The sequence below is a fragment of the Rhamphochromis longiceps genome, linkage group LG5 (assembly GCF_057381845.1).
Source record: "Rhamphochromis longiceps isolate RC_006_pf linkage group LG5, R_longiceps_female_GT1.1, whole genome shotgun sequence".
In the NCBI taxonomy this organism is placed as follows: domain Eukaryota; kingdom Metazoa; phylum Chordata; class Actinopteri; order Cichliformes; family Cichlidae; genus Rhamphochromis; species Rhamphochromis longiceps.
In genome coordinates, this window is record NC_140561.1 from 34,905,414 (window position 1) to 34,918,855 (window position 13,442).

Below are 13,442 nucleotides of genomic sequence, written 5' to 3' on the forward strand. Positions count from 1 at the left end.
GAATGACTTGCCGAAACAGCTCACGGGCTGTGTTGCGATTCATGGGCTAATCGCTTCTCAGTGTACTCAGGCATGAGAAACACAGAGAGAAGGAGGTGTCAGGTACAGCAAGGAATACTTTGATATTAGAATTCAAGGCATCTACGTCTTGCCTTGAGCAGGATAATCCCATTATGCCTCAGGTCACAGCAGTGCACACACAGAGAGGGGCGAAACTGCTTACAGTTGACAAGAATAACACAAAACAGACGTCAGAAATAACATCAAACTCTGACCAAAACGGAATTAGAACATCCAATTTACGGTAGAAAAACACCCCTGATATTGAAAACAGAGACTTGTACAATTAGATTTTAAAAAACAGCAAAGTTTTTCCAGTTAGACTTTTACAGTTCATCTTGGCTATTTTCAAGATCGAGCAGTTTTTCATTACAGTCTGTCAGCTTTCATTATGAAATGAGAAAACCTAATTTTGCTGGGTGTATCTGACAGTTTTTCAAACTAATTCATCCTGTCAAGATAAAGCCTGGGCAAACCCAGCAGATGGTGTTTGTGTAACTGAGAGCTTTGTTTTCAGTGAGCACATTTTGCATAGTGCAAGACCCCGCTTGATTTAGATCTAAATATGCACTGTCTTTTGTTTCTCTTTTTTATGAGTAGGAAAATTAGATTTGTATATTTTTTCAGTTTGTTTGTTTGATTAGATAAGCCCAAAACACGAGCAAATTGGTTTAGTGCTCTTCAATTATTTAGATTTATTATTTTATTACATTTAGATGTTACCAAAGGGGAGGGGGGTACCATTGGGAAGCTGCTACTCTGAGATAAGGTTTACCTGAAATTTAGGTCTAATAATGGCCTTCCAATAAAAATAGGATTGGCGAGTCAGTCTCATCCACTGCCAATAAGACGTGTGCATCTCCCTGACCACAGCTAGAAATGCCATTTTACTGACATTATTTTCTACTGCAGATGGCTGACCAGGGAATTTATTCCTGGGAGGAGTTATGGGAGGATTTTAATCAACAGCTTCAGAGGCATCAGTCTGTAAAAATTGCAATGAAACTAGCTATAAGCTAATAACCTACGCACTATAACACACCTCAAAGAATTCCATTAGCAGGAGATACACTGGAGAAGTTTAATGTGCAGGATGATTTAAATGCAATTTCTGAGCTATTTTTCTTCCTGATAAGAAAAAAAATAGGGAGGAGGTTTAATAATTTGACAGGAAAATTGCAGCATTTAAAGACAATTCAGCACAAAATTGAAATGTTATTGGCTGTAGGAATATATTTACCCAGCAACTATGAGAGTGGCACCAGAGGTGTTCAGTTCATTTTCAAACAAATGTTCAAACTGGTTACCAGTATCACTAACTGATGTCACCTGGTTCCAAAGATTAATACTCTCATCTCAGTTATGATTTACATTCATTATTCACAAAAATTTTTAAAAGCACATAAACCAAATCCAGTACATTTATAGTAATTGTACAGCCCAGATTATAAACTTAACAGGTTAAAACAGCAAAGGTTTTGTACAGACCAGCATCATCCCTGTGCTGGAAAAACTGGCATGCTAATCAGACCAGTCTGGCTCCACAGTAGGGGTGTCAGAAACACTTGTGATGACTTGGCAAAAACATTTAGTGTGATGTGTTTTGTCCAGTGCATTCCAGTGCAATGCAATATCAAAAAGCAAAGTTGCTACATTGACAACTCAAGCAAGGATGCATTCCTTCTATCACGCCAGATTTCTACTTGCAGTTGTCATTAAAAATATCCTGTGATTCCTGTCATGGTAATTTTACAGTTGCAAAATTACTTTACTGTTGTGGATGCAAAGAAAGCAAACAGACTCAGGGAAACTTTTAAAGACTTTAATGCTAAAACTTGGGTTTAAAGATGATCGATGGCGTAGGGAGCTGTAGAAAGCGTGACTGCTGGATGGAGAGCATAGTTTTGGGAAATGAGGAGAGAAATGGAAACCAGTCTCTGTCTTGGTTTTGGAATTTAGCTTGGAATGGCAGTGGAATATGGAGGGAGGCTAACCAAAGGTTGGTTGTATATGCAAAGCAGGTAGGGCAGACCATCAGGCAAGGGTAAACCTGGCTAGAACAAAGTACTTTATAAAGAACAAAACATAAAACTAGAACCAAAACCTTGAAACAACTGATACACCTGAGGTTGATAAAATGATCAGGTGAAGGGTGGGTGACAAGGTGCAAGGTGACAATGTAAGACGAATGGAACTACAGGACACAGAGCAGAGGTAGGAGGGGGTTGCTGGGAAAAACGCTGGAGACATGGCATAGGCCATGTCATTCTCAAACTTTCTCATAAAGTGCTATCTATTGTGCTATCGCTTTCTTTATTTATAACTTTTTTTGTATTTATAGTAACTATGGGAAGCAATTATGTCTTGCAGTTGTCTTCAGGTATAACTATTTTATCCTGGTGTTTTCCCATTCCCTCTATCAGTCTCACTCTCACTAGCTCTCTCTCTCTCCCATCTATCCAGAGAAATTCCTAGATTATCATTTCATCTCTCTCTCTACTATGAAAAATCCTTAAAGGAGACACACACACACACACACACACACACGCACACACACACACACACACACACACACACACACACACACACACACTAAAAGGTTAAAGGTGAAAGGAGAATGAGAGACTGCTTCTAGCTGACAAAAAGTCTATAAAAACTCAAATAACCCATTGTTACAACACCAGTATGCAGAAAAGCATCTCTGGATGCACAACCTTGAACCTTGAATTAGTGGTACAGCAGCAGAAAACCATACCGGATGCCACTCCTGTCAACTAAGAACAGGAAACTGAGACTACAATTTTTACAGGCTCACATGTTACATGTTTGATGTCAACAACCTGAAAGCATGGATCTGTCTTGCCTTGTATCAATAGTTCAATATAATGTGGAGGGGTTAATACTTTGGTCCCCGTCATACCGACTGAGCATAATTTAAACATCACAGGGTACCTGAGTATTGTGGCTGACCATGCCCATCCCTTTATAACCACGGTGTGATTGTTGCTTCCTGCTGGATAATATGGCATGTTAAAAATTATTTCGTGCTGGCTTCTTGATGTTGACAGTGCGTTCACTGAACTTGAATGGCCTTGACAGTCAACAAATCTCAGTCCAACACAGCATCATTGAGATGTGGTGGATTTGGGAAATTCAGATGAGCAGCTAAAACTTGTGATATGGATCAAAATTACTGTTTTCTGCACCGTGCTAAATCTACGCCACAAAGAATTAAGTTCTGAAAGGAAAACAAATGCATCCAGGTACTAAAAACTGTGTAACTAATGAACTGGCAGGTAAGTGTAGTCCTTTTATTTTCTAGTTTCTAGTAAGTTTTTTGACTTTGTAGTTCTTTAGATTTAACAATTAGCTGTAGCTCAGGAGGTAGAGCAGGTCATATACTCATTCGATCCCTGGCTCCCCCAGTCTGCAGGCCAAATATCCCAAAAATGCTCTCTGATGCATCCATTGGTGTATGAATGTGTGTGAATGTTAGAAAGTAAGCACTAAAAAGCATAGAAGAAAGTATTTGTGTGAATGGGTGAATGTGGCATGTTGTAAAAAGCGCTTTGAGTGCTCCAGGAGAGTAGAAAATAACTGTACAAAAATCAGTCCATTTAACAACAGTAATTGTTTACTCGTTGTTTGCATGTCTGCCTGCTTGGGTCCTTATATATCGAAAGCTAAGAAATATATTCGATGATATACTACTCATTCAGAGTTGTAAAGCAAAATCAATTTTGTAGTTCTACAAGATCTTTCTGATATAATGTTACTAAACAAACAAATGCTTAATCACACTAGTGCCCAATTAGAGCTGATTGCGATAAAGTCTGGAGTGAGGGCCACAGCAGTTTCAAGTTTTTTTGAAGTTTTTGAAGTTATTTAACTTCAGAAATACAGAAGTAAATGACAAAATTGTCAAACAGCCAGACCTCAGCTTTGCACTGTGGTTTCCAAACACAAAACCTGTATTTCCATTCAACTTCTGTGAAGGTCTTTTATGGCAAAGCAACAAAACCCAGAGGAGCAATGGTATGAAAAGATCTTTCATTATTAATAGAATATTAGCCCACATAAAGGTGAATGACTGAAGGATTGTGTTTCAGCACTGCAGGGGCTGTAAGTGCACAGAGGTTAATTCTCTGATCCAAGGGTAGATTTGTATCATTGTTTGTAGATAGAAAGGGTTTTCCAGGGGAACGGATTCATGTCTTCTCCCTCTTTTCCTTGGAGCACTGTGTTAGATTGCCTGGTCTGATTAATCTTAATGAATTATGCAAATAGCCTTTATCTCAAATGATTTAGCAATGTTTCTGTATTGTTTTATTAATGCACTTATGAATTACTCTGTATAATCACATAGCTTTTCCTCAGCCATTCACTGTTTGTAATTCATCGCCAGGTCTTTATTAAATCCATGGTGGTCTCCAGTGAATTGCATGCAGGAATGAGAAATTAGTCATTACTGTAATTTAATGATTTCTAACCAAACAAGAGGCAACCTGGATCACTTAACCATAGCAAACCTTCTCATTCCTCCCCTTCAGCATCAGTCCCTGGGGTCTGGTCTTTGGGAGCAAGCTTTTTACATTTTTTGCTTAATTAATTGTGTTTAGTATAAGAAGCATTCTGTGGCAAATGTACCGCTTCACTTACAGATGGAAATTGACTTAGAAAATATGAAATTCCTCATAAAGTGAGGGTTTGTTTTGAGTCTAGACTGAAGCTTTTTCTTTTTTTCTCTCTTTTGCAATCTCTGGATTTATGAAAGTGTAGCACAAAGTAATGTTTGATTTTTAAAAAAAAAAAAAATTTACAGAAAGAAATTACTAAAATGCCATTTTTGCACAGATTATATGATATTTTCCTAGAGTCATAAACATGACACCTATAGAGGAAATATACATTATAATTTATTTTATTATCATGTCAGAAAAGGGTGGCACATAATATACTGTGATTTCCTGTCCCTAAGGTATACATCACATGCAGGTGAACTATAATTGCATCCCTAACTTTCTTATGACTTCTCTAAGAAACCCAGTTCTAACCAATTTTCATGATAGAGCTTCCCGTCCATCAGTAACTATAATAACTATATTATATGTGTCAAGATGAACGGACGTTTTATTTGATCTTGAACTCCACTGATTCAAATGGCTACGTCATTAGGGCTAAATAATCCTGTGCCTTTTACTGATTGTCTTCCAACCTCCTGTTGTACACTCTTCAGTCTAACTCCCTCAGAAGCTTTATTTTACTACACATAGTAACAAGGATTTTGGATTTATAACAGAAAAAGCCTCATGGGATCTCAAAAAACAAGTAAATAAGTCCTATAATTTGATTGTGATGGGTAGCATTAATTTAATGCAATAAACCAAGGATGACACTAACATCTACTTTGGGAAATGAACCAAATAGGATTAAGGTTGTTTAGGGTAAGAGATAATTATCTCCCTGGACCAGATTTCAGATACTTTTTTTTAAGTCTGTTAATTTTAAGAAGAACGTTGCAATGAGATTTCACCCATTTGTATTTTTGAACATGGCCTACTTTTGCATTTGCTGATTTTCAGATTTCAAATCCACCATGAACACAACCTTGATTAGCTGTGAGCTCTCCCCCTCTTCCTGCTTTTTTTGTCAGATTATTTGCTTGACCTGCTAATTTTAAGTCCCAACAGCTCCTGCCTATACAGCACTATGGCCTGGTATGCAAAATGCCTCAACAGAAAGAGAAACTGTAAAAAAATAAAAAAATAAAAATCAAACTTTCTTTTTTAAACAGCAATATCCATTAAGTTAGATTTATTGATATAATACTGACATTTGTAATGAATAGTAGTCACCAGGCTTTGAAAACAACAGATACCATTAAAACATTTTGGCAGAACTGAGCTATGTTGACCCTTGGTGAGCTGTAGCGAAACATCTTACATTTTTTTCTTGGTTTCATTGTTGTGGCATTGTCTTTTTGTCTTTCAGAAAGAAGACTTGACATCCTAACAAACTTAAAAAAGACAAAACACTTTAAATTAACAAAAAGAAACAGAAGAGATATCTGCTCCATAAGGCTAAAAGGAAGGGAAATGCTTATGATCTCACGAGATCAACACAGATATGCATCAAGAGTCCTGGGGCTCTTTGTGGCAAGAAAATAACACAAAAGTTTCACATCACATGGTTTTGTTTCAAGAGTGATTTTTTTTTCTGTTATCCAGAGTCCTTTAGTCAATATATATCTTCACTGTTGAGATCTCTAGTCCAAAGGAATAAAACTATAATACAAAGAGAGATTTGGTGGGCAGTAGAGTTCAGAGACAGCTACTGTTGATGCTAGATCAAATGTCAGGAATTTGTTTGGATATGTAGTCTTATACGATGCTCCCTGGTCCCTGGTTCATTCACTTGAATGTCCGTGATTGTTGTCCTCATTGGTCCCTGGTTACCACCAATTCTCAAAACACGACATCCAATTGTCCAACGGTGTTGATCAAAGAAACAGTGTCTGGTTTCAAATGAGGTTATCCTTGAAACAGACGACTATCGGGTGACCTAGAGACAGGGAAGAAATAAGAAGTTAGGAAGCAGAAGGAAATACTGCAAATGGTTTGTGTTCTTATTTGACTATTTATAAGGCCAGTTATGGCATAAACTGTTGGTGAAGGTTTGTTTGTTTTAGGTTGTTTGTTTTAAACCTGCCCACTTTCAGGTATTTTTTCACACATTGAAATCTGAGGCATTGTTTGAGCATGGATATCTCAAAGTGAAGACAAACACTTCACTAGCTTTTCTTACCATAACATTGAATCAGGACTTGTAATTTGGCACACATGCAAATATAAGTGTGCCAAATGAGTATTGGCTCATTAAAATATGAAAAAAGCATGGCATTCATAGTCACAAACATGAGGAAAAGGCTATTTCCATTCAACTGCCATGATGGGTTGAGCAAATATGACAGAAAAAAAACTATCAGTAGATTGCCCACTTGAATTCCAATATAATTGGAAGATGACCTGGGTTACTATATATAACTAAGAAAATTGTCTAAGATGTTCTAGAAATATTTAAAATTAAAATGTTTAAAAAAAAAATTCTAAATGTTTTAAACATTTGATGATTTGAAACAAACTAACCTATCTATTCATTAAAAAAATCCAAAATACATTTCTGACGCTCATGATCACTCATAATCAAAAGGTGAAAATTATCACACAAAAAATACCACACTGCTGCTGTTATAATAAAAGAGCATAATGTTTTTGCTTCGTTATGACTGAGAACTTCTAAAAGTTGCACACATTGACCTTGGAATGCATGTGGATGTTGAGCATAAATAAAACGCTTAATGAACATTAGCATTGGTGATTGCTGATTATTTTAGCAGCAGAGCTTTATGGCCGTATTTGCCTTTTGATCCAGTACATTAGTCGAGACAAAAATATTTAAATAATTCAAAAAACAATATTCACATTATATACAGATGTTCACAACACAATCACCAGACAGTGTTCTTTGTAGAATTAACTACAAAGTGATGTCTTACATTTTCATCCAGCGCCAGCTTAAATTTCCAATCTGTTAAATAAATTGGGTTATGATGAAATACCTTCAGAAGTAATGTCACTGCTGTGTACCTCAGCTGAGCATGCCTGGTTCTAATTACTAAACACCAAGTATCAAACTAGTAAAGAAATTGTTATAATACTTTAATATTAAAGTAAATAGTCGAACTTTAAATATACAAAAGTCAAGCTAGTACTAAAAAAATATCCATTACCATTGCTATCGATTCTTACCATCTGACTCACCTTGGAATAGTAACTTTTCCATTAAAAAAAAAGTTCTTGTTTTGATGCTACATCTTAAGCAATTTATATCTCTTGAAAGTCTGACAGGTTCAAGGTGCTCATTTTCCCAGCATGGTATGTTTATAATTCTAAAACCTGAGCTCTTACAAAAAAATGGCACTCAGTAGTAGTCAGATGTAATGCAGTGTGCATCTTGGTCAATGATTTCCATGCAGACAGAGGGAATATTATTATTCATGATGGCATACAACTGGAATAAGTATTCTCAGATGTTTTCATGAATATTAATATAATGGATTGAAAGATGCAGTTTGTAGCTACTACGCTCACTTTAAGCAAATCTCTAAAAATACTCTGGGAGGTGAATGCTGTTCTTTGTTGGTTTGCCGTTTAAAAAGTAGAACACAAGTGACTCTGTGACTTGGCCTGTGATGCTAGACAGACTTTAATACCGACACACACACACACACACACACACACACACACGCACGCACGCACGCACGCACACACACACACACACACACACACACACACACAGAGACAGACAGGCAGAAAGGTTGATATAAGAACAGGTGTTCCTGTGTGAATATTTGCACTTTAGTGCTATTCAGTTAGAAGTTAGCGGGGTCTCACCAGTTGAATCAATAAGGACCTTACCACACACAATCAGTGTTCTGAGCAAAGCAATCCAAAAGCTGTATTGAAGTGTGATCTTTCTGCTGCTTAGAGCTGCAGCTGATAATACAGAGCTTGCTGTTTGGGGAGCCACAATTTAATTTTCACTTCCATGTGGCAGTCCTCGGGAATCACGGGTGTGAGAGACAATTTGAAAATTAGTAGGTCTTATATTACTTTTGTAGGAAGCTGTAAACGGAGTAGATTCATGGTGTGGCTTACAGTTTTTTACAGACGCTAGGACACATTTCCCAAAACTTAGGTCACTTTTGCAAAACTCTTCACACAATTCTCCTAACTGACCTTCAGCTTGGCACAGCAGTTCATTTCACATTCAAAATGCACTACAACTACCAAAACACTTTATTCAGGTCTCAAATAAACTCATTCTTCCAGAACACTAGCAAAGGTTGACAGCCGACAAACACACTTTGTCACTCACAAAACAATGACCTAAAAAACACTAACAACATGTAGCATTACACAGTGTTTTCTTGTGTAAAACAAGGACACATCTCTGTTTATAATTTCAATATATGTTACTGGAATGAATCAGACATCATGCAGAATTCGTTAATATTTGTTTATGTATTTTTATTTTTTTGCACTAAGTAATCCCAAAATACAAGAATTTGTATACACACCATCCACTGATACACATACAATAGTAATGCTATTCTACTCGGTCTCCTCCATTTGGCCACAGGTTCTCATCCACATCACATCTTATGTCATCTAGGGCAATACACCTAGGAAATAATCTTCTGGCTGCCAGAATTGAAGGAGTTGAAAAATTGAAGGAGTAACACCTGTGTAGATGTTCATCTACAATGAGAATAAGCTGTGGCTGGTTAAACTGCATTTTTAGATTTAAAATATGTTTCAATAAAATATTGTTGTTGTATTTTGCTGTCTTTTCAAGTTTTGCATTGTGTTATTGTTTTGGCCATAAGTTTAACAGTTTTGAAAACAGTATGTAAGCACATGCAAAATGTCCTGTACGTACAAAGATTTTTGGCAGTTGTTGTGTCTGAGTGAGAAGATAATTCATGAAATTTGAGAGATGTAGTCATTGAAAGCATTTTGTGCCAAAACAATGATAACTGATCCTCAGTTTAGCCCACATAGACTTCTGTTGTGCTCACTGTGTGAGGAGTTTTGCAAAAGTGACCTAAGTATTGAGAAATGTGTCCTAGCGTCTGTAAAAAACTGTAACATGAAGTTAGGTCTGGCGATTTTGTCAACAGTATAAGAGAAAAATTTTGGCACATTATTACTGCTACAGTGTCCTAGTGTGACCTACAGTGAAATGCACAAATACACATGAGGGTAGAATTATTAGCCCCCTATGAAAAGTTCAGTATTTCCAAAGTGCGGTTAAACAGAACAAGGAATTTTTGCAAAAGCTTTTCCAAACATGCTCGTTTTATTTTGGATGTTTAAAAAGAACGCACTTCTAGTATGCATAGTATTTCTCCAAGTTGGCCTTGACATTTGATAGCGGTTTGAAGGTCTCTTCTGTTTTCTTGCTCGGCAACCTCCCAGGTAATTTCTGTTCAGGGTTCTCATGATTGTCTTATTTGAGGCTACAGTATTTCTCTCCAGAGTCTTTGAAATCTTTTGCATCAAACCTCCTTCAAGCTTGTTTTCTATTGCACATGTCACGATCCTGGGTCTTATGACCCAGTGTTTTGAGTTTTAGTTCATTTTGATGTTTATAGTATGTTTAAGCTCATTAGGTTTCCTATGTTCATTTGCTTATTAGTTCCCCCTTGTGTTTTCAACCCCTGTGAAGTCTCCCTTGCCCTTCGTGTGTTTCATGTCTGTTGTCTTATGTTGTCATGTCTGCCTCTCATGTTTCCAGTTTTATTTTGAAGAGATCTCGTGTTTTTATATTATGGATTATGTTTTGAGTCCTTTGTTGTACTGTTTCTTGTTTCCCTAGATTTCAGTTATGGTTATCATAGGTTTAGTTCTTTGGCTTTGTAATATGGCTTCCCTGTGTTCAATGTTGTGTCTACTGTGACCTCTTTGTACCATGTTTCTGGTCCCTATAGTCTGTCTTCTCAGTTGCTGTTAAGTTTGCATGTTTAGAGTTCAGTCAATGTGTTTCCTGTTTTACTTTGAAGGTCCATGTCTCATGTGCGTGTTTCTAGTTTTGCTTCCCTTGTCTCATCCAGCCTGATTACTCCCAGCTGTGCTCTCCTTCTGTGTCTCATTCCCTCGTTATCCCTCTGTGTATTTAAGCCCTGTGTTTCTCTTTGTCAGTGTTGTAGTCTCCCTCATGCTGTGTGTGATTCTCCCCGTATGCATTTTAATTAGCTTTTCCCGGTTTAGTTTTGTATTGCTTGTGTTCTATTTTCCAGCAATAAAGCTGTGCTTTTGAGTTCAAGTTCTGTCCCCGTGAGTTTGCGTTTGGGTCCAATCCCTGCCTGCCACACAGCCGAAACATGACAGCACTCTTTGAATTTCTTCATGATACTTCTCACTCTAGTTCGTGACAATTTAAAATGTTGTGATAATGGCATGTCCTGATTTGTGAGCATCAGCATTTCATTTTCCTCAAGTCTAAACTGATTTATTTTGTTTTTTACTATCATTCCTTCTCAAAGGACACCTTAAACCCTTTCTGCAGTTTTTACACTACGTGTAAATTGGAAGATATCCCTCAGTTTTAACTTGATGTTTCAAGCAGTGCGTGTGCGTGTATCTCCATGGTTGGGGGGGGGGGGGGGAGATTATTTTATTTTATGCTTTCTAAAGAAACTACTATAAAATGTTATGTTAAAAGTACAAAAAAGTGGTACATTTTTACAAAAACCTCATCTGTATTTCTGTTTTCAGGCCATCCGTTATTAGATTTGCACTTATTATTATTGTATTGTTAAAAACTAACAAACAAAACAAAAAAAAATCTATCTGTTGAATCAGATTACTTAATCCCTTTGCCTGTTTAGTTGTGTTTTACTTCCTGCTTGATTTGCTAGCTGTTCTGTGTCTGGTACTGACTTTAACTTGCCCTGTCTCGTTATGTTCATCATCTTCAGCTGTGTTAGTTCTCCACCCATTACTTCTCCCATTTGTTGTTTGTTGTGTTGTATGTGTAGTTGTGTGTCCTTGTAGTAGAACATTTCCTGTATTGGGATTCCTAGTGTTTTCTGAGTCTGGATTCCCTGTGCTTCTTGTACATTCCAATAAATCTTGGATGTTTGGATTCCGTGGTTTTGCTCTTTGTTCATCCCCAGATGTTAGACTTTGTAATTTCTTGACTTATCAGCATTAAAAGCTTGTTAATATTTTACTCCTGTCTTCTGCATCCTGTATTTGTGCCGGTAAATTACCACCATACACGCACAGTCTTTTCTATGACACATTGCATCCTTATTTATAATATTTAATTTTTAATTATTACATTTCACTTTATTGCTCAGTAACTGTGAAAACCCCACAACTTCTTTTATACACTGAAGATGTTTTCTATTGTAAAAGGAAAGTTAGAAAAGTACAAGTACAAACACATTTGTGACTGCAGAAGCAGATTCTAACGGGCATTTGACCTCTTAAAGAACTAGTGACAGAGAGAAAAAGCTTGGACACTAAACAGAGTAAAACCACAGCAAAACAATGTTAGCAGTCACAAAAACCTGAAGCCTAGCAAAAGCTTATCAAAGCATTTAGCATTCATTGGTTTCTGGGTGTCATTGTGATGGTTGCTGGGGAGTAAACACACAAAGGGGAATCAGCAGAAGTCAGCTCCTTCGGGTTTAGTGCTTAAGTTGCTTCAGGATAAAAGACCACACTTGACTGTTCAACCGCAGGTCAGTCACATTAATAATCTAAGACTCCGCTTTGGATGGATAGCTACTGAAGCACACGTATGCAGAAGCACATTCGTGTATACACTATTGCCATATCCATGAGAATCAGCACATCATTGTTAAGTAACAAAAAGACTAATTCACAGTTCTAGAGTTTTCATTGTGCAAATTACATAGTTGATGTCAGCCTCAATCAATGATTTAAAAAGCAAAACAACTGTCATTAAACGTATTTAGCTCATCTTTCTGAGCTGTCTATTGATTAAACATTTGCTGAGCATTTCCCTGCCTTTTAACTCTAAAAAACAGTTTTATTCTCATGCTTTCGACTGGCAATATAGTTGGGATTCAGTTTCAAGAAAAAACTACCATTGTGTTCATTGATATTTTCTTTTATAGTCATTTTAATCAATTAGAAGATGGTATAGGGTTCCCCGTTGGCAGATGTGTAATGATGAGAGTTTATTTCAGGCCTGGACGGTGGAAAGAAATTCCAATAAGGCCGCTTGTCATTACTGGACTAGCAGCTTTGGACTAACAGGTTTGTTTTGAGACCAGATATAGTGTGAATAACCAGCATCAGCACTGTTCTGCTTTTCCATTACCTTTCAATGAATTTACCTTTGTGTTGGAGTATAAACCATCTATTTAAAGGAATTTCTCATGCTTATTTCTTTCTTGTTGTTTTTTAACAATACGCATTTTCCGTTATATTTTGGCCAGTAAAACTTATTTTCTCATGTGGATATTGTCTCGGAAAACATTAGATTCCAGCTAGGGTTATTTGTCCTCTCAGCTGAACTGCACCTATAATTTATCTGATACATTGTAGCTAAAATGCATACACTTTACACAGTTATGTTAGAGAGAACAAGAGATTTTCACTTTTTCCTGTTTAAAAAAAAAAAAAAACTCTCTTGGACAGCTATCAATCAACACACTTCAACACATTCTCTACAAGCGGCACCTGTCAAGTGGAAAGCCTCTCTTTTTGTTTTGTCTTCTGATTGATGAGAAGTGAAAAGCAGGAACAGCCGAGGTTATAATTCCTGACATTACGAGCAGAACC

The 13,442-nt window shown here is 36.9% G+C and overlaps 2 protein-coding genes across 2 annotated transcripts in view; one reads left to right on the forward strand and one right to left on the reverse strand.

Annotated features, from left to right (window-relative positions):
* Nucleotides 1-13,442, forward strand: part of LOC146670440 (N-acetyltransferase 8-like) — an 850,360-nt gene that overhangs the window by 349,938 nt on the left and 486,980 nt on the right. The gene's annotated exons all lie outside the window — the stretch shown is intronic.
* Nucleotides 5,998-13,442, reverse strand: part of tafa3a (TAFA chemokine like family member 3a) — a 114,191-nt gene continuing 106,746 nt past the window's right edge. Inside the window, exon 5 of the mRNA XM_085408032.1 lies at nucleotides 5,998-6,621. Within this exon, the coding sequence (XP_085264158.1) occupies nucleotides 6,610-6,621 (12 nt within the window). The 3' untranslated portion in view covers nucleotides 5,998-6,609. The remainder of the gene's footprint in view (nucleotides 6,622-13,442) is intronic.